Genomic DNA, 24592 nt, shown 5'->3' with positions numbered 1-24592 from the left:
AGTGTATGGTGCCGTAAAAAAATCAACATAAAATGAAACACACATTCCAGTTGCATATGTTCTGTTGCGCACGGACTCACCAAAAATAGCTTTCATTTGTTTCTTTTTGTTCCCAAAAATAGTGCAATGCTTTCTTAAAAACCCCGAGAAATTCTCTTCGCCATAGAACACAACTAAAAAATAAAACGAGGCAATTTAGCCGCTACCAGCGTCCGGAAGTGCGCCTACGCAGGCTGCCACAGCTTACTGACGAGAAAACCCACAGCCCAGCGCAGTCGGGCAAAACTGACTTACACTCTCAAAACCAGAAACTCGCGCTGTAAATCGCTTCGTTTGAGACTGCCGCTGGAAAGGTCTATACGTGACCAACGCCAAAACGTAGTAACTTCCGTGTGTCGCCGGACAATCCCTCTAAGAGAACTGGGGATTCATTTCTGTCTGTGGCGCGTGAGTTAATGTTTTCTGTTTCTTTTCTTTCTTTTTTTTGTGTGTGTTTTAGTTGTCAGGTTTAATTCTACAGACAAATCCTGCTTTCTTGGCGAAGTGTGCAGGGGGTTAGTTTGCACAGAGTGGGTGATTCATTCGCCACCGTCGTAAATTAAATCCGTTCCTGCAGTCACACGCGCTCATTGCCCTCCGTCATATTTTTGTGGCAGCTGCACGCTCGACGCTCACAAGACGCCGATGTGTCTTCAACGGTAGGAAGCTCGCACTGGAGACGGGAGACCTGAAAGGACTTCCCGGCCGTTCTAGTCCTGCCAGTGACTAATGTGGAGGTGCTTTTCACGAATACTGCGTTCATCGTTACTAGCTCAAAGTCAGTTGAAATGCTTCGAACGGCTGGCGTCGTTTCGTGACACTTTCAGCCTGCGGTGGAAAGTGATTCTGGTTTTTACGGTAAACATACAGATTGCTCAAACGTTTGCGCAAACAAACCGTCCTTCGAAAACGGTCTTTCTTCGTTGCTAGTGAAGGGGTTGCCGCTGGTGGCGTTATGAAGGCTATTCACCCGTGTCTATTCTCCCGTGCCGGCAACATCGAAAAACCGTTTTCGAACGACGCTGTTCTGTGGAGCTTACCAACTTACATATCTTGGCACGTTGACTACCCTTGAATGGCTGCTTACAGTATTCGATTGTGCACTATTTCGTTTTGCAAAATTTTTGGAACTAACACTTCCCAGTCACATGCGTTTCTTATACCAAACAAATGCACCCCACCTCGCCACCCTGAACGCATTTTCATGAAATAAAGCGCAAGCTCGGCGAGCAGCTGTTGCAGCTGTTAAATATCCCGACTTCACACGCAGCCTATAAAGGTCGCGCCTCTACGTCATACGCGTGTGGGTAATATCCTCATTCTCCTCTAAAAACAGCCATGCTTCCTTTATCTGTGATCACTCAGCTTCAGAACTTATCTCAGAATGGAGGTGGGTAGGCCGAGGAGTTAGATTGACGCCCTGAACCGATTGTATTCTCCACTCATCACTATCGCAAAAGAGGCCGGAACTTACGTAAAACATTAAGATAAAGAGTTCTTTGGAGACGATTGAAAATACCCCTGTTTGTCGCCAGCTCGTCCTCATTAACACTGCAAGCGAACAAGCAAACGAAACCACCGACAGTACGAGGAAACAAAAAGCGTTCGCAACGAAGCCTAGAGTGACAATATTTTTTCGCTAAGTCTTCAGCAAAATGAACGCAAGTCGGAGATCGTGACAAAATCAAAGGGTTCGTCTTGTCCACTGCCGTCCCACCTGCACATCTTTTCGCCTCCCTGCGATTTTGTCAGAGACTTCTGAAGCTCCCCGAGCCAGTCAAAGAGCGAAATGGGTGCAGTGGTTCACGTGGCTGAGTATGTGGTTTTCGCAGTCCTGATGATTTCGAACCTCGCCGTCGGTTTGATATTCGCGTTCCGAGGTCGCGCAATTCACTCGAACACGGAGGAGACGTTTCTGGGAAGTCGGACTCTGGGCATCCTTCCCCTGTCCATGTCCATCCTCGCATCGTTGGTCACGGCGATCGGCCTGGTGGGCTTTACGGCACACTTCTACACTCACGGACTGCACTTGCTTTGGGGAACCATCCCCGCCTTATTTATGATGCCGTTCATCTCCAGAGTGATTGTTCCGGTCATCTACAAACTTGGAGTAACTTCCGTATTCGAGGTGAGGCTTCTTAAATATTTTGACGCGATACTGTTACGTCCCTTTGAGAGAAAGTGCATGATTTGTCGTGATCCCTTGCAATCATAAAGTCGAGTCCCGTGGTCTAAGCATTTGTTTTTTACACGGCGGCATGCAATTGGGGGGGGGGGGGGGGGGGGGGAGAACAGGCGTTTATATTCACTAAAGTAAAACGTATTAATTTGTTTATGCCTTCAGTCGTGAGGCGAGGGCAGGAGTGAAATACTGAGATTTTCATAAATCTAGGGACAGGAAGCGAGCTTATTGCGCAGATTAATACATTGGGCGAGAATTAGGTGTTTGATGGGATCAGTCAAGTAGCAACACTGATTTATATATAAAGGCTTTTTGTATATTTTATGTAGGATAGGGCTTAGAGAACTTAATATATTTGAAGCTTATATCTCATAATGTTAGAAAATACAGAAAATAGCGTAATTATCTTTACATTGCCTTGAGTTTTGTGACACAATCGGCTATTCGTAACTCTTGCTTATCAATCAAATAGCATTTTTGTTAAATAATTACTAAATTATATTGTCCTGATCGGTACATCTCTCTCAGACAGGACTTGAGTTATTAATGTTTGGCAAAAATAATAAATTTAAGAACTGTGTCTTTTACTACCGACTTTACGTGTTACAGAATTGTTTTCAACAACCAAAGTTTCTTTAAAAAATTTACATACATTTTCAACAAAACTTTTAATTCGGGTCAAGTCTCAGGTATATACCATGGGCTTAAAATCAGTACATTATTAAGCAATAGGCAATCGATAGTAAACTTAAATATTAACGTATGTGTTTGCATTCGATCCAGAATTTAAAGCGTCCCCTTTTATTGTAGGCTCCACCTGTCGTTTAGCATAATTATTTCCTACTTTATGCGAAAAGTCTCTTAAGTCTTCTCTCAAAATGAACAAAAACAATAGATGAAATTAGATGATTTGGATTCAAATATGTTGTTTAAATGAAATCAGTCTTGTTTTGTAACCCAAGCTCTGAACCCTGCGGAACGTCAATACTACCACGGCCCTTTGGGCCACGTAGTATTGATAAAAAATAAAGATTACTGGTAATAAATATAGTATATATCTAAATTTCGTTATATAAACAAATTGCTTCCATTCTCTCACATACGCGGCCAATAAATAAACAATTTGGCTATTTTTTTTTAAAATCTAGCAAAGATTATAAAAAAATTTGGAAAGTGATTCGCCATCAAACAATTTTTAAAGGCCTAGAAACACCATATACATCCGTCTGCCTTCATTTGTTTACGCTGACGCTACCATTACCAAATCTGTCTAGTAGGGCAGATTTGGCAATGGTAGAAAATAATTTAGGAAATGTATCAACCCTAGTCAAAAATCTTAAATGTGTAATACATTTTTAGTCCAATAAGGGCATATGATCAATACTACCATATAATCACATATAACAACACTACCAGAGTTATAAGAAGGTATAAGAAACTGATAAGAAGTTTCCTATAATTTTTCCATGCTCTTTTGTTCTTAAATGTTCGTATAAGGATCCTATAAGCTGCTATATAAAATTATTTAATTTTATGCGTTTATTGAACCAAAATATCTGATACATATAAAATATCTTACTAGGGAAATGTCAGTTGCGAAAGAAAGTTGCGAAAAAAAAAGTATTTAAGGCACTAACTCAGAATCAGACAAGGTCTTTTACCATTATCAATGTTAATGTTTTTTTTTATGACCGCACATTCAGACCTTTATTATTCAGAATGAAAAACACACGAAACTTACGCGCGATGATACAAATTCCTATTGACGTTATTGAAAAAAAATTATTGAATACAATTACAATTGCTCTTGGTTAAAAAAGAAAATCCTTTAGCAGTTATACATTCACAAAGCAATTTTACAATGCCACGCGTTACGACATTTCCTCTTTAGTTTTTATTTAGTTTCTGGGACAATTCTAAATTGGAAGCTCAAACTTTTTTTTCCTATGAATTAGGGCAAAAAAATAACAACCACTATTTCAGAAAGACAAAAAAATATTTCCAAATAGGTAAAACAATCTTTTTATAATCCTTCGAATACAGCCATTTTGCCGTTCATAGGTTCAGATAGTTACTAAAGATAAGGACCAAAAAGTTGCCATAAGAAAAATACAGGATCCCAGAGCTGTTTTGTCCTCTTGAAGAATTACAGGGCGTGGCCTATTATATACTGGGTCTGCCCAAATATTTACAAAGTTCTTTTTTTTTCCGCAAAAATAAACTAGCACCCCAGAACGCTCATTCTCCAACCGAATGTCAATGTTTGAGAAATAAGTTATCTTATTCACAAGTTAGAAGCGATTTTTTTTGAAAATTTAAATAGGAAAATGGCGGCCGACGGAACTCTGGAAGACATAGAGCTGAATGGTGCAAGTTACCAAAAACGGGCCAAAACAGAACCAATTTTCCCATTAAAATTTTTAGTAACATTTTGAATGAGAGAACGGTTGTTTTGGAATCTTTGGTATCCGGTTCGGACCTCTCGCGTTACATTTCGGCGAAGAGTGAGAGTTCAACGATGCACTGTTTATTTTTAGCGGTGATAAAAAAACAAAAAAAAAACACGTAAAATTGTTAGGCTGTACGTTATTACTTTTTCCTTCATCATCAGTTTTTTTAATTCTTTTTTATTCTCTAATGCTGCAATGTCATTGACTGAGCAGGGATAATTAGATGCTCGGTATTCTCCAAGACCTTGCACGTTTTGTGACTAGCGCCAAAGGTTCGACAGATGTTCCGACTAGCGCCGAAAATAACAAATCCGTTAGTTTACAATCGTCACTCGCATGACTTTTTGGAAGTTTTTGTGTTTATTATTTTTACTTTGAGAAGAACTTTCCGAGAAACGTCTAGATAATTCATGTTCGGATGTCTTCTGTCGTAGGCTCAAATCGTTGGAAGCTAGATGAACTTTAACGGGTTAGAAAACGGAAAGGTTTTTGGCTGTTGTTTTCTGAGAAAAAGAGCTATCCGAGCAGAACTCAAAACAACAACAATTATTTGTTGCATGGTAGAAGAGCGTGTTGGTTCAAGTCATGGATGGCCTTACATTCACGAAGGAAGAACCATCGAATGAAGGTCTTCAGTACCTAGATTTGCGGCTTCATGTCAGTGCCACTGGACTCTGCTGGGCCTTTAAATAAAGGTCTGCCAAAAATGTCCTACCGTTTTCTAGCGCCCATTCGAAGTCGGTAAAACACGGTATCATCAAATCGTTGTTTTCTTCATCCTTCACAAAGTCTTGCTGTGATCTTTCAGAAGATAGCTTCAAATTGCAGCACATGAGGTTTGTCAGGGCAGGGTTTCCCGTCGACCTTCTCCGATCAGTAATGGAAAGGATGATTCGCGGGCCTGATCGCCAGTCACCAGCCACAAAAAAGAAAGCCCGATTCGCCGTCATTCCTTACGTACACAATTCAGCCCATCGGATAAAATACATTGCCTCAAAGTTCGACACGAATGTTGTCTTCTCGTGCCGCATGCGTCTTAAACAACTCTGTCGACAAGTAAACAACAACCGGATTCCGATTGGCTGCACTGTCAAACACGAAAAGAAATTCATTCCATGCAAAAAGAAGAAAGTTTGCTCCATCCCCTTGAGCTGTGGCCATCAATACAGAGGACAGACCGGCGGATGCATGAATCACAGACTCCGCGAACATCACAACGAAGTTTCTAAGGCCTCTCCAGATTCTTATCATCCCATAGTCATACATGCCCGTTCGTGTTTGCGTTGTCATCCCCTCTTTGATGACATAAAAATCCTTGGGGGGCATGACAGCAGATTCGGCAGGGAAATCATAGAATCATTCGCCATGACCACAGCAAAAAACAACGTGTCAAACCCTTCCCTCCTGCTGACGAAAACTGAGCTTGAATTTTTAAAATCCGAGATAACCCTACCACCCTGACTTGCACTTCGCGTGTTTTATCTTCCCTTCTCTCCCCTTCTCCCCCCTACTCCTACTGGGTATAGTCGGCTGATCGCTGTTGAAAGTTTACTCGTCTGTTGCTAGTTGAAAGATGTGGTTGTGTTGTCCCTGTTTTAATTATTTATTCTTTCTTCATCCATGAATTATTTGTTCTCCTCTTGCCCTTCAATTGTCAGATTATAGCAAGAATAGAAGTGCGTTCGGAATGCCTTTACATCATGACTGTCAGGTGAATTACGCATCTAAGCGAGAAGTACATACACCCCCCACCCAAGCTCGCCCTATTTGCATAAAATATTCTAAGTAAATAACTAAAATAAGGCGTAAATAAACACGCGTGCAAATTGCCATTTTGTTTTGGGCTTTGGCTTTAGAACAGTCACTGCTGAAGACGCCAGCACGTACAGCGCATGTAACTACACTCTCGCATGGCCCTTGGAGCTTAGGTAATTTAACAAAATGCTATTAAATATCACTCGCCCAGCACAATAAAAAAATTATGACAAGTTTTTAAATACACAATGTTTTACAAACACCGCGGCACTCTACATTAAAAAAAAAAAGTGAACTTGTTTGGACGTTATGGATGCAAGCATAATCAAAGTTTAAAAATTTAAAAAAGAGATAAATACAAAGAACGTTTGCCCAAAATAATTCACCCCACCGTGATAGCTCGAGGTATTGGCGAGTTTTAGCAACTCGTGTTTTCATAAAATATTAAATGATCGGAAACTCTGTACTTTGGTTTCAGCTTAGGTCCGAGTGTGGCCGTTCTTATGAGCCGAAGGTCCGATCAAAGAGCGTAAAAGCGCAACGTCATGGCGTTCTCCGCTCTTAATAGGACAAGCCGGCGGAGGAGCATGCACTGAAAGACGGCGAACACCGCTGGTCCTATCAACTGCGGAGAGCACGCCATGACAGTGCGCCTTTTTCGCCGTTAGATTAGCCCTTCGGCTCATAACATCGGCCACGCTCTGGCCTAAGGTGAAACAAAGTATAGCCATCCAGTCCAACCTTGCTCTCAAGCGCTCGCAGTCAGCGGTAACGAAAGTTGTTAATGCTATGTTGTGGTAATGATTAGAGCTGGAAAGCGAATGTTACCGTGCGGGAATAGAGTCTATCTGTAACAATGAGAAGTCTTAAGCAGCCAGGGGTTAAGCGAAGAAAAAGAAGGAAGACCAGCGGAGCTGTGCAATGTAAAGTAAGGGCCGGCCGCAAGTCGACAAGCCAGAATGGAAAGGCTGCCGCCATCTAAGAGTGATGGCGGCAACCAGATACGTGGCTTGCCGCGGTCGCTCATAGATGGCGGTAGGTGTCCAGAGTTCGGTGTCTTCATTTCTTTGCAGGGGACACGATCCTGGGGAAACCAGCACTTAACAGCTCCACTGCAAAAAAAAAAAAAAGAAAAACGAAAAACGAAATAGGTGATGACAAGAAAAGCTTTATCATGGCATCTCATTAACGTTTAGCAGACGATCAGATTGCGGCATTGACCTTAAGAACGCCGGAGTATATTGTAGGTATTTAAGGGGGAGATCGATTTTCGCATAAATAAATCTTGTGAACTTTTCGCATGTTGTTATTTCGTTGAACAATATTGATATCGCGAGCTTGCGCTTGCAGTTCGACGCTTGCTCTGAAGAGCGCTCCCAGTCCTATGGGGAGAGCAAGTCGTCTGCCTCTTGCGCAGGGGTTGCAGTGACGTCAGAATGACACAAAGTTCTGATTGCCTTTGATTGTAAGATAACAGGTGGACCTCAAAGCACGATTCTCTGAAATCTACCCACTATCTTCCTATCAGAGCTCGGCGTTCTGACGTCACCAGAACCTCTGCAAAAGAGGCAGACGAACTTGCGCTCCGCACACCAGAGCTTTTAAAAACAAATTTCCTAGACTTTTCGAACAGGGCGTTTTGCTAAACATAGACATCTAAAAAGTAAAAATCATGGTTGACTTACACGTTGGCATTCTTTAGAACTTTAAATGTCTGTTCACCCATGCAGCGGAGCGCCACAAGCATAGCGCTGGCCTCGCGCTGAACACCTGCTGACTGGAGTGTTCACCAGCTTCGTATCGCACCACCAAAACTGTCGCTCTTGGCAAATGATAAGTAGCTGACGACACGTGAGCAGCGCGAAGTCCGCGCTTGGTTGGATGTGAGAACCGGCCTTTAGGCTGGTTCTCACATGCCAAGGCATTTTTCTCAGCCGCCGTTTGGGCAAGTCATCTGCTGCGCCAGCCTCGCTTCCTTCGATCCTTGGAGGTTTTCTTTTATACAGTATACGCTGTCTTGGCTTCGTCTTTGTCTGTAATATATATATTGAACAATAAGAATAAGTTCTTTTCTTGATGGGCTTCTGAAGCGCTAACCGAGCGCAACGTCAAGGGCAAGTCGGTGCCACATGAGCGCTGGTTCCAGCCCTCATGAGGCGCTAACTTAGCGCTCCGCTGTATATGTGAAGCGGCATTAAAGGGGCCCTGCAAAGCGTGTCTGGCTTTTTTTTAAATTTGCATCGCGTTCGCTCGAACTAGTGTCGGGAGTCTATCAACAGATTAAAATTTAATCAAAAAGAAATCTAATGTATATTTAACATAATAGGCGAAAGAAGTTAATAATTTAGAATCGCTTCTATAATTGTTGATGATGTCATTAACGACAATAGTGTGCACCAACCATGCACGATCTCCCTATTTGTTGTAATTGACATCCAGTTATGAAGATGTGACAGCCCCACCGATTTACGGCTCTTCAGTGCAAACCTTTGAACGAGAATGACGCGCTTGAAGGGATCAGAAGGGTCAAGTGCACCTATTCAGTCAGAACTACCTCTAAAATTCTATGTCCTCATTATCCGACGCTCTACAGCAATGTCGTCACTGAACACTCGTATTCGACACTGATAGGCACGCTCTTCAAAGCAGAATTTGGTTTTCTTCGTTACTTTGCAGTGCACCTTGAAGGTCAGAGTTCCCCAGCCATTTTTTCTATCATTACCTCAACTTTTAGCGGCAATAGGCACGTAATATTCAGGTTCCGCTTGATTTACATCATTCGAAAGTGCAGTGCCAGGCTTTGTGAGAATAAAGGAGGCTATGCTTGTGCATATACATCCGTTCACCCGTAAGCTGAGACTAGAAGCTCCGCCCTCATCGCGAGCTCGCTGGCTTCCGCACTGCTTTGGTTGCGCGTGCCTGCGCGTTCACGCTTGTGTTAGCAAGGACAGGAAGCTCAAGCTGAAGGTGGAGCTTCTAGCACCAGCTTAAGGGTGAACGGAGTATAGCTCTTCACTTTAGTTGTTTTCCCTCAACAACAGCTAAAATGAATGATGCGCTGTAGAACACACATCGTTCCGGTCCAGACTTAGACTTGAATTATTTTTTCCTTTAGTATAAAAAAACCGTAGTTAAAATATTGCACCGTATAAGAGGTATGGTTTGATGTCGTACCGCCAATCTGTCTGATGTTTTGCGAGCTGTAACTGATGCCTGGCTCACACAGCAGCGTTGGTAGTGTTCACGGCATTAGCGACGAAAACATCAACAGCAGAGTGACCGGGACCACTGTTTGACATGCACAACCTGGCAAGCAATGCAAGAAGTAGCTTCGTGTAGCAATCATAAGTAAGGGTTGTTCGCGGTGTCCAAGTCATTGTTGTCGTTTTGGCTGCTCTGGATGAAACCGGCGCAAACGTATTCCCCAGCCGTTATTCTTGCTATGTGAGCTCCAAGCTTAATTGTGAGAGAGAAAAAAACTGGCGATTAAGACCAGTTCGCAAAGGCACCTTAGCGCTGAGAAAACTCAAATTCAACAGTGCAGCAGCGTCAGCGCTGAGTCAACACTAGTGGGTGCCTGCCATAGCCTCCTCTATACTCGCAAAACCTGGCAGTTCCATGAAGGCGCCATAGAGTGCCCGGTCGCAGATTTGGAGCGCGAAGATCTGGTAGCAAAGAGCATTTCTCGGGGAGTCTGGTATTCAGCGCACAGATTTTGCAGCGGCAAGGACCCAAAAACATGGTCGTCAAACCCGACAAGGAAAGGGGCGGTAGCCCAAGGAACGCGAGAAGCACGAGCGGACTCGCTGGGGACAAGTGCGCTTCGGCGTATCGCCGCAGCCGGCGCCCGTTACAAGACTCTTGTCTGACGCTCCACCTTTTTACTTTCAGCGGCCGCGCCATGTTACGATCTGCCAGGCTTTGTCAGTATAGAGGAGGCTGAAGTGCTGCATCTTGTGTGTAAGCAAGAAAAGGTGGGGTGACATGCGTCGAAGTGCCGTATTCTCCAGACTACAGTCCGCACCCACCGCGCAGTCCGGAGAGGATGATTTCGGCTGAAAGGAAAATTCCCTAAAGAGTCCGCCCCTGGTGCATATTCCTCACTTAGTGCTTAATCCGAACGTAAATATTATCACACACAGCACATCTTGACAAATAAATATTGTATTAGCTCACAAAGGAAGTTGTAACATACCTAAATCACCATTAATATACTTTCATAAAATTCCTCACGTCTTGTCACGGTGAACGATCTAGACAAGCACAAATATTTGTATAGTCCGCCCCTGTGATAATCCGCACAGGGTAAAATTTCACTTCTTAATCATGTATAGTCCGCGGGCTATGCACCTAAAATACGGTAGTAGTAACGCAGTGCTGATACGGCGTAAAGCTAGAGCTTTGTTTCTAGCGATGAGTTGACACTGCGGTCTACGTGTGAACAAGCCCTTATTGTTAATCCTCCCGAGTCTAGCAGCATGTGTTAGCTATGTACAAAGGCTAACGTAACATCTTGAGGTCAGTGACGTATGTCTCTTCCCGGAAGCATGCAAATATTGGGAAAAGGAAAAATAATAGATTGAAAGAGAATGGTATTTAGCAGGCGCTAATAGCGGGGCTATCCAACAGCTGCGGTGGCCATTGACCTTTTATTTGTCTTTCGATTTCTATGTTTAACAGTATAGTTCCGGTTAAGGGGCCTGTACAATATTTTTCGTACTTTCAATTAATACCGTTTAGAATGAATTCCTGATGATCATACAAGGGTTTCGTGTTTTCGATATTTATTCATTGCAAATGATGCGGTCAGCAGCACTGCTTAGGAAGGAGGCGGTTTCATTAGGTGTGACAAAACGAAATGCTCAAATGTATTCCCATCTATGCATTTAACAAGCAATGTCGGCAAGCAATTCTACCTGTCAATTGTGTAGGGAAAGAACGATTTTTTAAAAGAGTTTAGTTCTGGTAAAGTATGGTGGAATAACTTTAGAGTGATTTACTCTTGTTCATCTGTGACGAAAAGGAAATAAATATGTTGCAATGGATAAGTCCGATCTGTTGTGAACGATAAACCCCGCCAAAAAGTAACCCTTGAGCTGGTTTTACCAAAATTGGGGAAAACTGAAAAAAAAAAAAACCGAGTAGGCACTGTTCTTGGATAATGAAAACCTAAGTTTTACGAAAATAACTTTTCATGTACAGATTTATTTTTTGTTGTCTACACTCCCCCCCACATATGTAAATACACAAAAGTAGACACACACAAACGCACGCACGCACACACGAAAATTATCAAAAATTCCATAGAAAATTATTCCCTCGGAGCGTCGTCAGAATAAACCATGGATGAACCACTAGTTACGGAAACTTCTTAATAAAAATAAACGTGCACTAACTCAATACCGAGCTCGTAATGACCCTGCATTATACAATAAACTAAAGGAGATAGCTGTCGCCTCTAAACGTGCAAGCACTTCGTCCCGGGCAAACTGCTTTTCAACACAAGATGTGAAACTCAGGCAAAACCCAAAGGAATTCCGGTAGTTTATTCGCTCTAATAAAAACGATATCGTTGGAATTTTCTCCCTGTTGGTCCAGGGTCGCCTTTTAGAGGATGACTCTTTAAAGGCTGCCAGTTTCAATGATTACTTAAAGTTTGTTTTCTCGGATATCGTGACGGGAAATTATCGCGATTCCGAAGAAGTGATTTTTTCTACAGATTTTATGTCTGAAATCTATTTGGATAGACACGGTGTATTCAACCTTCTAAAGAAAATTAGACGAGGTTCAGCACCTGGCCCCGATAGAATTCGCAACGCTGTCCTGAAGTCTTGTGCTGAAGTTATTTCGAACTACTCGGTAGTTTGTTTTACGGTATCGTTGAAATGTGGCTTCTTACCTCTGGACTGGAAATCTGCAAATGTCGTCCCCGTCCACAAGTCTGGCCCAAAAAATCTGGTACAAAACTACAGGCCCATCTCACTGACAAGTGTGTGCTGCAAAACTATAGATTTTATTATTTACACTAACCAAATAAAACGCCTTAGTCTTATCAATTTCTTTAGCCCATCTCAACACGGCTTTTGTACAGGAATTTTGTGTACCACGCAGCTGCTTGAGTTCTATCACGACATTTCACAATCGTTTGTTAAGGGCCGACAAGTTGACTGTATCTTTCTGGACATCAAAAAGGCCTTCGACATGGTTCCCCATGCTCTCCTTATGAACAAGCTTCACAAACTAAACATAGATTTGGAAATGTTTAATTGGATTGGCGATTACCTATATTCAAGAAAACAGACCGTGTTAATTAACGGTTTACAGTCCCCCTATATAGAGATAACATCCGGAGTTCCACGGGGGTCGGTACTTGGCCCTCTCCTTTTTTTTAATATATATTAATGATACAGTTGAAGGCGTCTCTTCGCATATTCGATTATATGCAGACGATTGCATTTTGTACATTGATGTGATCTGTGATGCTCAAGTGATTTAGGCAAAATTGATGACTGGTGTACCAAATGGCGCATGCCTCTAAACGAATCTAAATGTATTAGCGTTAGATTCACTACAAAAACTAAATTTATTCCTTCATCCTACAGTATCGCTGGTGTCTCACTTGAACTGGCATCAGAGGCTAAATATTTGGGAGTTATTTTTTCTTGTGATTTAAGATGGAATAGATATGATGAGTATATTACAGCGAAAGCAAGCCGGTCACTGGGATTTATTAACCGTAATTTTAGGATGGCTCCCCCATCTTTGAAGGAAGCATTATATTTTTCTCATGTGCGGTCTGTCCTCGACTACGCCAGTGAGATATGGGATCCGTTCAGTCAGAACCTTATAGATCAAACCGAAAAGGTACAGAATCGTGCTGCGAGATTTGTTACGGGTAATTATGATTTCAGAGCTAGCATAGCTCAACTTAAATCGTCTCTAAATTGGATGTCTCTGAGTCAACGACGGAAATTGTTCCGTCTCGAAATGGTACATAGAGTGTTTTACAACAATAGCGCAATTCGTGGACCAAGTACATTTTTGAACCTGCCAATGTATCAGAAAAAAATAGAGATAATTCAAGAAAATTTTGTCCATTTCACAGCAGAATTTTTACAAATGCTCTTTTTTTCCCGCGGTCCATTGAGGATTGAAATAACCTGCCAAGTTACATTGGTGAAACAGCATTGTCAGAGCTGTTTATTCAAAAAATGCAATGTTACCTCTAACTACCGTTGTGCATTACTTCTTCGATAATTGTATTGGACCTTGTGTTTGTAGTGTACAAATTTCATGTATGTGCCCCTCCCTACTATAATGCCTCTTCAGACGATGTAGGTATACAAATAAATAAATAAATAAACTGTCAGCGAGCCCGCTTCTTCATCCGTGAACTCATTTTCTATCTGGTTTAGTTCTCGATCAAACACTTGCATCACGCCCACGTTCCCCGGAAGTTTGGGAAGATCACATGGCCGTGTCCTTGTATTTTTTTTTCAGCATAAATGCTGATAGACGCCGATCTTTTTACCACACAAAAAGTAGACAGCTAAAATAGCAAAACAACAACAACAACAACACTGAACTCTCGAATTTTAGGAAAATTAATTTCCGAAAACACGGATCTCTTTCCATATATAGCCTCAAAAACATTTTTTTTTTTTTACAGCGGTATTTGTCTAGTTTGTAGTGAGACATTCGGCGGTTCAGCGCTCCATATCGACGCGAATCCTTTTCGACGCTCCTCCGAAACATTCCACGGGCAGCTGATAGCGAGATAACAAGCTTGCCAGATAACATCCATGGTCAGTAGAACAGACCACGCCGGGCAACCTGGCAGTCCAAGGTGCCCGTGGGACCCAGAATTTGCTCAAACAACAATTCTCGGGAGATACGCAGATAAAACTGCCTTAGAATATTACGATGCATTCTTTATCGGAAAGCAAGGCAAAAGCAAGTGCGGTAGTGTCTCGTCAATGCACTTGAGTGATTCAGCTTTACTTTCTAAACGAATTGCCAGAAAGATGGTAGTAATAGCTTGTGTTTGTTCCCCCACCTTCATTTGAGAGTGCACTTCGTCTTGTCTAGATCCTTATCTCTATTCATTCGGAGCTTTTCGTTTAGCTTGTGTGACCATTTGTTCGGAAGTGACGTACGAAAACTTATGCAGTCAACTGAAATGCTCTCTACCAAATACACCCTCATCGGCTTCCAAACGCTATGGAATTTTCGTCCGGTGTGTTACTCGGTTTAATACGGAACACCTATGCAGACTTTATGGTGCGCGCTCACACCTTTACCGTTAATTCGGCCCGTCTGCTCCGAAATGACACTTTAGCGGCTCCGATGTCACACCTCAGCAATCGTCGTGTTTCACCTAACGGGTTGCGTAAGTGTTTACAATATTTGTCTCTCCGTGTGATGGCCGAACACATAAAAATATAAATTAGAAAACAAAATTGCCCGAATCAAACGGATAAGCCTTGGGAGCACAAAGCGTGTGATGCATATATCATGCGTCCGGTCACAATTTGCCATACTTTCTATGTGAGTGTCCCAACTCAGTTTCATTTGGAACCACTCAACAAGAAACGTTTGTTCTGTAACTTCTTGTATGACTTCATTTTTAAAACGTATGGTGATGACAGTGCTATTGCTTACGTTGAATTGTGTGAAAATATTGCGCACTGTTTTGTAACTTTAGTTGGAGTTTGTTAATTTGAAGTTACATTGCCAGATTTACGAAATAGCTAAACGAAATAGATCCTGAGGACGCTTTGGAAGCATAAATGACGTGTCAGTGTCACTGTACGCATACGATAACTCCAAATCTTTCAAGATATTTGTGACATATTTTTTATACAGAGAATAAATACTTTTCAAAAGTCCATCAAGCATCATCGATGGTCGCCATTTCTTCTGCATGAAGGTTACGATTGGGTCCGAGTCTTCGCCGAACGGTTACGCAGCCCTCGTGTCCAATCAATGCTCAGAGTACAATTAAGCAAGCAATGGCGTACAGACGAAGGGGCGGCCTTTTGAAAAGGGTCTATTATCTGAAGCGAGAAGCGTCCGACCCTCCGTGTATTTCTAATGTTCTATCCCGGACACTGGTTAATTCATTTTACGCTTTCCTGGTATCAATACTTAACACAGTGAAATCGAAAAAAATACTCGCTCGATTATGGAAAGCTATTTTACAATTAGACGTCACTTTTCTTTTATTTCAGTATCTGCGAATGCGATTCGGGAACCAAGTTGGCATCACAGCTTGCTCCTTGTACTTCATCCTCAATGTAAGTAGTTCTGAAACTGTCATAGATTTTTTAGACATTTTCTCAAAACGTAATTTTTACAGCATAAAGAAAAAGTGGTTCGTCATTTCACTGGGTTCATAAAGCTTCCATATGAAGTCATTCGTGTATTTTAGGCCCATGGGCGTGCGGTTTGGCGCGGCTTCAAAAGCTCATAACGCCGATTCGGTCCATTGGGCAGTTAATGCTTTCGCATTAAAACTTTTTTATATATGAAAGACTTCGTACGCTTCCATTACCGCGGCAGCTTATGCAACCGCAATTTTTACCGAGAAACGCACGCGGGGAGCGCTACGTGCTTATCATCGTTCGCGCGCACTTTAAAGTACATCACGTGATTTTGACACACTTGTGGTTGCTTTATTAAAACAACAGTGAAAACCTCTTGATAAATGATAAGGCGCACGTGAACGGTGATAACGCGCGCGTGATGGTTTTCTGTCGACTGACAAGAAAAAAGAAACGCGACGTACGAGTCATATGAACCTTAGCTGTAAAATAACTAAACATCGTATTGAAAAAAGGGGGAAAAAACGCACGGGCTGGTGGTATTTATCTTATAAAAAAAAAAACTCTTTTTATGCCAAACGCTACCAGGTGGTGCTCCAGTCGTTGACATACTAGAGTGCCTTCATACACACGCGCGCTTTTGCTTGAGTGGTGACATCTCAGCCATTTTTCCGCCCAATCGTTTTTTTATGCATTTTGAAGTGCGTGCAATCCGGTGTCACTGAGCTCGAGCACGTAGCTTTGTCTAATGCATAGATGCCATTTTACCGCCCAAGTTGCTCACCGAGTGCGCCAGAGCGTCACGCGCTGGCACATTCAGGGCAACAATGGATGTCTTCACCTTGGACAGACAGACAGGTAGGCACCCTATGACGTCCTAGAGAACTCCCGGTTCACAAAAAGAATGAATAAAACCCACCTTAACACCGCTGCTTGAAATGTCGATGAAACATTTAACCACCAAGGCTCCAGGTGAACGCACAAAGAAGTAGAAGATATGTTAACATTTTTTGAATAACCTTATAAATGAGCTTGTCTCCTTCAAAACGTTAAAGGGACCATGATATGACTTTTCAACTTCTTCCTCCTTAGCTATTTTCCTGAACTCAAAAACGAAACGAGAACTCACGCGGTCGTGAAGTGCTTGGGCGCCGGAGGCGATGACTCGAAGCTTCCGCTCTATTTTTAAGCACACTATGGAACTTGTCATTCTCAAGTGATGGTAAGTGCCATCAAGGCACTCTTTGGCCACAAACGCGAATTCAAATATTCGTTGACGGCTTGATCGTTGACGACCACATAGGACCGTGTGACGCAGTGCTTGCATCCAACACGGCTTTTTCGCTCGGCTGGGAGAACTTACATTTCCGGTAGAGAGGCATGCTTTACGTCACGGTCACCTGATTTCACATGTTGGTGGGCGAGTCCGGTTGAGTCGAGGAGAAAAGTCGACGTGAGTTTTCATCTTTTTTTTGTGCAAAACTGGGGCAATAAAACGAATACGGATTTGTGCTCCGGGTTCTATGTACATTCAATGTTGATTGCAATCTTCATTTGGAAAACGCTGAAAAATAATTTCATGGTCCCGTTAAAGTGTACAGCCGAAAGCCCTCGTAAAATATCTAACTTTGTTGTCCGTGTAGCATGTGTGATTTCTAGCACTGCTGCACTAGTGAAATAAGCAAACTCGACGGGTTTGCAAACACGGAGTGACCGGAAGTCGTTTAGGACGCGAGCGGAGGTTCATGTTTGTAAACAGTAAAAGGGTCTATTTGCGTTGAAGAGCTCGCGAGAGGCGCTTCTGTTTTCCACACTCTAAGTAGTGCACGTGCTACCCACGTGGTAACGTTTTAATTTTCATAGTGCATAAAAGCTTGGTATTGCATGCGCTTGCACCAGCAAAGGAAGTTGAAGTACGCTCACTCTGTGTTGTGACAAAAAGTTCCACCAGGCTGCGATACACAAACTTCTCGCCACGAATACGCTCGTACATATTGCATTCAAGATGGGTTAATACCCGCGTTTTGCGAAAATAGCACGAAACAATGTTCATATTGGCGACGTGCGTGACCGAAATGTCGCTGTGATCGCCCTGGTATGATTGACCTAACACTCGCGGTGACGTCTTGAGTAGGATTACTTTTTCCGATCATGAACGGAAATAAGAAAAAGGTCGGACTCTCAATTCTGACGGTGTCGAGTAAGGAAGGTAATAATTCTAGGCTTCCGTTGCGCTTTTTATGTACCACCAAACTTGTTGCTCGCTACTAAGAGTCTTGGTCGTGACGTCAGGAATAAGAGTCATAAAAGGGAGCCACCGAAACATATCCTCGCCATATTCCGCGCAATGTCTAGTGGATTTTCTCCCCTTTTACAAGCGATTTTGTCTCTTATTGGTTCCATTTAACTCCGTGCAACCGCGCAGGGGCAAGCATTTAGTGCAACCAAGCGACGGCTACTTCGCCCCCTAAGTAATAGTAACTAGCGGTCATTTTAAGTTATAACATTTTTTCCCCTACGTTGACGAAGAAGCCTAAGAAATCGGTAGCGTTCATTTTCTCGTATATCACCTGGAAGAGTCGATCGCTAAAATCCACGAAGAAAGCTCGGCGAATAAGGATGCGGCAAATGTGTTGGAAAAAACCCCAAAAAATGGGAGTGCGCTGTCACACACATCACAACGTTTGACTACTCTCATTATCCCAGCGCAGATTCTTTTTTTTTTGTCAGGTTTGCACTTATTATTAGCAGTGATTCCAACTAAAAAAGTCAGAAACCCGCGATAGAAATTCCAATAGAAAACAACTGAAACCGTTAAGTTATAAGTAAAGAGCAAGAATTACTCTTTTTAAGCAAATTTCTTTACCCCCTAAAATCCCAGTATACCTTTTCACTATCTGGATTGTGGAACTGCGGAAATCTAAGTGGTACTGTTTCTGGAAACCAAAAATTGAGATTGCAGACAAAGAAATCATTTCTGCAAAAACCTAAAATCAAGATACAATCCAGATAAATTCCCAGTTCCATAATCCCGATAGCAAAAATATTTACTTTTTTTTTGTGGGGCTACTGCTATAATTAGTCTAATAGAAAATTCACAAATAAAGTAATTCATAAATAGAACTACGATTATTTGACACAGGATCCCATCCACGCACATAATTATGTCCATACTGCATGATCCTGATGCCACCAGGTGTTACTAGGTGTGGTCTTGCCATGCACCTTCATCGTTCCTATCTTTAATGCATTATTTGATACCCCAACGACAAACGTCACACGCTTTTGCGAAGGTATCTAGGGTATCTGACTCGTCTATCGTCTGTTGGTACTTCCAGTAAGCAGTCTCGAAGCTTAGAATCATATATCCCCCATGCTGTGTGAATTTGTTCGCATAGTACACTGGGCCCATTTCGTCTGGCCGAGTTGGAGAAATAATGTATACGTTCTCGCATAAATCAACTAAAAGCATATGTTATTAAGTGTGCCACTCTAATATCTCAACGGCGTCGCAAGTGTCACTCTCATTGAAAACAATTTGCTGACAGTAAGCAAAGATGGCGACTACATGACTCTAACTTACCACAAAAAAAAATAAGTTATTTATGATTCATAAATGAAAGCTCGGAAACAATTTAGACTGCTAGACGAAAAATGTTAACATGGCTTGAAAAGCGCAAAAAATAACGCCGCCCACAAAATGGCAATTTATCCAGCTAGAGGATTCAGAAAATGGCTAGATTAAGCGGAACCCTAGTGAAAAAAGTCATTTGTATGAGAAATTTCTTGTGTCCAATAAACACATATGAATCATACAAGATATATGAGAACATATAAGAACCGAATAAGAACTATATAAGAACTGTACAAGAACCATACAAGATATATAGGAACCATATAAGAAACTTATAAGAAACTTCTCTCAGGTTTCTTATTTGATGCATGCATGTTCTTATATCTCTTGTGTAGTTCTTATATAGTTCTTATATGGTTCTTATATGTTCGTATATATCTTGTATGATTCATGTGTGTTTATTGGACACAGAAATTTCTCATATATATGAGAATTTCCAATAGGGAAAGACCACTAAATTCGCAAGAGTTATTTTCAGCCTTGTATTGTGCATGGCGATTGGATCTGTCATGCTCTTTGCTGGAAAGTAGGCGCTCCCGATTTCTTACAGAGAAGTCTTGGGTTTCCCCTCTACCGGATGTCTGCAAATGCTCATCCCGATCATTTACACGGGAAACGAAAACAACGCACTTCGTCTAAAGAACAACAACAACAAAACAAGTTGACATCTTACGTAGGCAGAGGCGCAGTGCAGCTCGCCTTTCCTTATTCCAAATGCCATCTGTGGGAAAGGTTGTCAATATTAGTGCATCGTCTATAGTCTCAGCGAGAAATGCGCGTTGAACTCTGAACTATAAGACAACATCATCCCCATGGTATTTCGGAGATGCTTTTTCCGCTCCTACCGACTTTTTTGTTTGTTTTCTCATTGTTTTGTTCGCAGTTATTCATTGTTCAGATATTGAGAATGCGAAAAAAAAGATTTAAAAAAAAGCGAGGCATTTCAACTTTACAAAATAAAAAGCAAAGTAAAAATTAGCCGCAGTCGCCGCTAAAATGTGAATACCTTCCAATGTCGTGGCGAGAGCAAAGCGACGTCTTCCCGCATACTGCAAGCTCTGCCATTTGATACGCGTCGGCCACGTAGAAAAGGTCTACGCACGTTTACGGTCGGTCAGTCGCCTTCGGGCGCTGCTATTTTCCTAGTGGTGCTAAAGAATTTCACCTTCTTCAAGTCTTGCTAGGGCACAATAAGTGACAAATTGTCATACTTTTTTTCGTTTACAGTGACAAAAATAGTCCTAGGAGCTCGGTCACTCGCAAACCTGTATACTTCATTGATATTACAAAGTGCGCGCTGCAATTAAAAAATAATCTAAACTGGTTTCTTAACTTCAATTCCCACAACACGTGCGGTCCATGCAAAAATAAAAAAGAAAGAAAAAAAAAAGAAAGAGAAGCTACACAGCACGAATAAGTGATCGCTGATTTTTCTTGTTCTTCTTCAAGAAAGTAAAAGAGTGCTAAAAAGAACAGTAGCCTGGAGAAAAGAGCTCATTCGGGAAACAGACCTAACCATTAAAACGCGTAGCCCGCCATTTAAATGTAAAATATTTATCTTTGGTCACCAGTGTTATTTGTGAGCAATGCTGCGCTAGAGACGGCGGCATCTTCTCCCAGTGCGTTATCTGAAAAAAACTCATGTTGCTTGAAATGTTGTTGTGTGTTCTGCAATTCTCAAATCATCTATTTAACGAACGCGATCCACTTCCTTGTTGTTGCTGTTGTTGTTGTGGTTCTTTCTTTTTTTTTTGGAAATCAATTGCACAATGAAGATTATGTTTTACAAAAAAGAAAAAGAAAACAAGTTCATGCTCGAAGTGGTATTGGGTCTGAACAACAAATTTCCAGAACTGTCAATTGTTGTCGAATAAACTAGCGTTATGCCTCTGTTCCCTTGATATTACGTACGCCTTTCAAACCACAAGCATTTGAAATTAAAAAAAGTGTCGCATTTATGCGGCCAAGCAGAATTTCTAACTGGCATTTGGGTAATATCAATAGAGAATATGTACTACAATAGACGATATGCGTAGAGCCCCTAGAGCCCCTGGTTGCCGGTACTTTCTTAAAAGTACCGGCAACCATTCTGTATCAACGCGCAAGACACGTGCCACGAGTGGATGCTCCTCCACCATTCGCTTCCAAGGGACGCTAATTTCAGTGCTACGCCGCCATTTGCTTTTAAGGGTCACTCGATACACGAGCCTCGTACTCATTCGCATTTGACGCTACTTAAAAGAAAAAACACAAGCACACTGAGGGAATTAGCTATGCGTAGAGTTCCTCGACATACTTCACCGAAGGAAGAGCAGAGTTGCGCATTTGTTTTCTCCGAGCCGCCACACCGCTATTCGCCGAGATCGATCACGCGAGCAGCAAAGCATCCAGTGCCTTGCAGGGAAGCCAGCGCTACGTTCGCTCCGCCGGCATTGCACGCGCCCTGGCGTGTGTTCCCCAGCTTCCGCCTCCTCCTCCTCCTCCTTTTCTGTTTTCCGTGCGCGGCGACGCGGAAAGCGTCGTTATTTGCTGAATTATGTCACGTGACGAGCGAAGCATCCAGGGCCGTGCAGGAAAGCCGGCGCTACGGCCACCCGCCGATGCTGAATACGCAAGCCTGCGACCGTATGTCGCTAAATACAGAAACTCTGGATATGCGAAATGTAGAGCGTTATCGCACCGAGAACTACGTCTGTCATCTTGGCAGCAACAAGAAAACGAATAGCGAGTTCGTTTCACAAGCACTGTCACCGTTCGAGTTCTCTCCCAGAATGCATCGCACCTGCGGAGTGTCGCACGGAGAACTAGCGTCAAACCTCCACAAACGAACTTGCCAAATCCACCGAGTGCAGAAGACTGATGCTGCCGCCATCTATGTTGTAGAAAGGGTACCGATCTCAAACCGAAACTAGCGCCTTTCTGCTAGGAGGGATGGGTGGAATGCGAGAGTGCAGTTGCTACCAACGTTTATCCATAAATGCTGGTCGCTGCAACCTGTAGTTTTTGTTTGCGATGACTTCCAACAACTCGGCTGTCGTAGAGATGTTTACAGACGGCGTAAATTTCCGCAACCAGCTGACTCCAAAGCAGCTGGGGTTTCCACTGGAGAAAACTGCTGATGCTGTCCGCGCAGAAGCTTGATCTGTGTGAGCATGGTATTATGCGCTGAAAGGTTACAACTTAAAACTAGTCGTTTGAATTTACAGCAAACATTTTGTGGGACTTTCGATTTCGATCGTAATTACAGGTGGATCGGGTTTTAGCTTTGGTGAGGGCGTCGCGCTGCTGCGTTCTGCTGAGAAAGTAGCGATATACCTTCGACTTGTGCGTGACGTGGACGCAAGCGTGAACAGGATTCGCATTCTTTTATTTTTAGAGCGCAGCTCGTAGGCGCCCGTTTCCGGCTTGAGCGGCGTCGCCGTCGGCGTAACCGCGCGGTGCATTATGAGTAAATTTCCCCGCTAAATTTAGCGGAAAATCTTCCCGCTAAATCTAGCGGAAAATGTCACCGCTAAATCTAGCGGAAAAATTTCCCCACTAAATTTAGCGGAAAAATTTCCCCACTAAATCTAGCGGAAACCTTTCTCCGCCAGATTTAGCGGAAAAATTTCTCTGGGAGGTGACGTGACCACCCCCTCAAGGTCACGTGACCTACCATGTCACGTGACCCCCCCAGGTCACGTGCCCCCCCCCCAGGTGGAGGAGCAGGATGAGGAGAGGAGGGGAGAAGTAGCAGGCAGGATCACAAGGGAGGAGGAGGGAGGAGGGGTATACCCTCCCCTCAGAACACTTCCCTCCTCCTCCTCAAGAGCTGCGCTCGAATTCGGTGTTACAGGGAGTTGTAAACTGCTTTCCGTTTCCGTTTCCGGCTTGAGCGGAGTCGCCGTCGCCGTCGGCGTAACCGCGCGGTGCATTATGGGTAAATTTTCCCGGAAGAACCCGAGGTCCTCCAGAAAAACCTCGGGTTCCTTCGGGGGGACATCGGGAGAGCCTCGGGTTCCTTCGGGAGGACCTCGGGAGGACCTCGGATTTCTTCGGAAGGACCTCGGGAGGACCTCGGGTTTCTTCGGGAGGACCTCGGGTTCCTTCGGGAGGACCTCGGGAAAACCTCGGGTTCCTTCGGGAGGACCTTGTGAGGACATCGTGTTCCTTCGGGAGGACCGCGGGTACCTTCGGTGAAATCGGGTAGGGGGTTCACGTGACCCTGGGGGGGGGGGGGGAGGGGTCACGTGGTCACTTGACCTCAAGGGGGATCATGTCATCCCCCTTCCCAATGTCACCGAAGGTACCCGAGGTCCTCCAGAAGGAACCCGAGGTCCTCACGAGGTCCTCCCGAAGGAACCCGAGGTTTTCCCGATGTCCTTCCGAAGGAACCCGAGGTTCTCCCGAGGTCCTCCCGAAGGAACCCGAGGTCCTCCCGGGGTCCTCCCGAAGGAATCCGAGGTCTTCCCGAAGAAACCCGAGGTTCTTCGGGAGGACCTCGGGTTCCTCGGGGAAAATTTACCCATAATACACCGCGCGGTTACGCCGACGACGACGGCGACGCCGCTCAAGCCGGAAACGGTCGCCTAAGAGCTGCGCTCTAAAAATGAAGCCGTGCGCCATTTGTATTGTTATTTACGACGCCGAAAATACTTAAAATTTGGGATTATACTGTATAGTGGCGGGGAATACCTATAATTTGTAACATATATTATGTTATATTTCTTCAATAACTTGATGCACGTAAACCAGAAACAAAAGTTATCCAAAGAGATGACAGAGTTTCGCAAGGTCCTTCGAAAGTAAATTTTATATGGCGTGAATGCCATATTCAATTGTTGTGTTACAGAATGTAAAGCCACTTAACGCAATTTAGACTAGCTGTTTAAAAAACAAAAGTGCGACGCTCACGACATAACTTTTTTTAATTGAAACAATTGAATGGATTTGTCCCAATGTGTTGCTCTTTGTTTTCTCACAGCAAGTACAAGGAGCAGTGAGCATCTTTGCTGCGGGAGTGGCGATTGCGACATGTGAGTGATCAATCGGTTACCTCTCGCGTATCGTTTTAACACAAAACTTATTTTAGGCTCGTTACCAAGCCTAGCGCGATACGAAACGTTGTAACGAAAGCTCTGCTAACACGGCCAGTTGTGTTTACCAAACGCTGTGTTCATAAGAGGGATATGAAACCACAGACATCTCGCTCAGTTCTCTGATACCCTAC

General features: G+C 43.2%; 1 protein-coding gene across 1 annotated transcript in view; it reads left to right on the top strand.

Moving 5' to 3' along the window:
• Positions 1 to 1398: 1398 nt before the first annotated feature.
• LOC8027738 (sodium-coupled monocarboxylate transporter 2) overlaps positions 1399 to 24592 on the top strand; it is a 67504-nt gene continuing 44310 nt past the window's right edge. Inside the window, exons 1-3 of the mRNA XM_029983390.4 lie at positions 1399 to 2167; positions 15657 to 15722; positions 24347 to 24398. Coding sequence (XP_029839250.2) covers positions 1829 to 2167; positions 15657 to 15722; positions 24347 to 24398 — 457 coding nt within the window. The 5' untranslated portion in view covers positions 1399 to 1828. The remainder of the gene's footprint in view (positions 2168 to 15656; positions 15723 to 24346; positions 24399 to 24592) is intronic.

Source organism: Ixodes scapularis, unplaced genomic scaffold, assembly GCF_016920785.2.
Source record: "Ixodes scapularis isolate PalLabHiFi unplaced genomic scaffold, ASM1692078v2 PGA_scaffold5__190_contigs__length_132052651, whole genome shotgun sequence".
Taxonomy (NCBI): domain Eukaryota; kingdom Metazoa; phylum Arthropoda; class Arachnida; order Ixodida; family Ixodidae; genus Ixodes; species Ixodes scapularis.
Note: the sequence above shows the minus strand (reverse complement) of the source record. Positions and strands in the feature narration are given on the sequence as shown.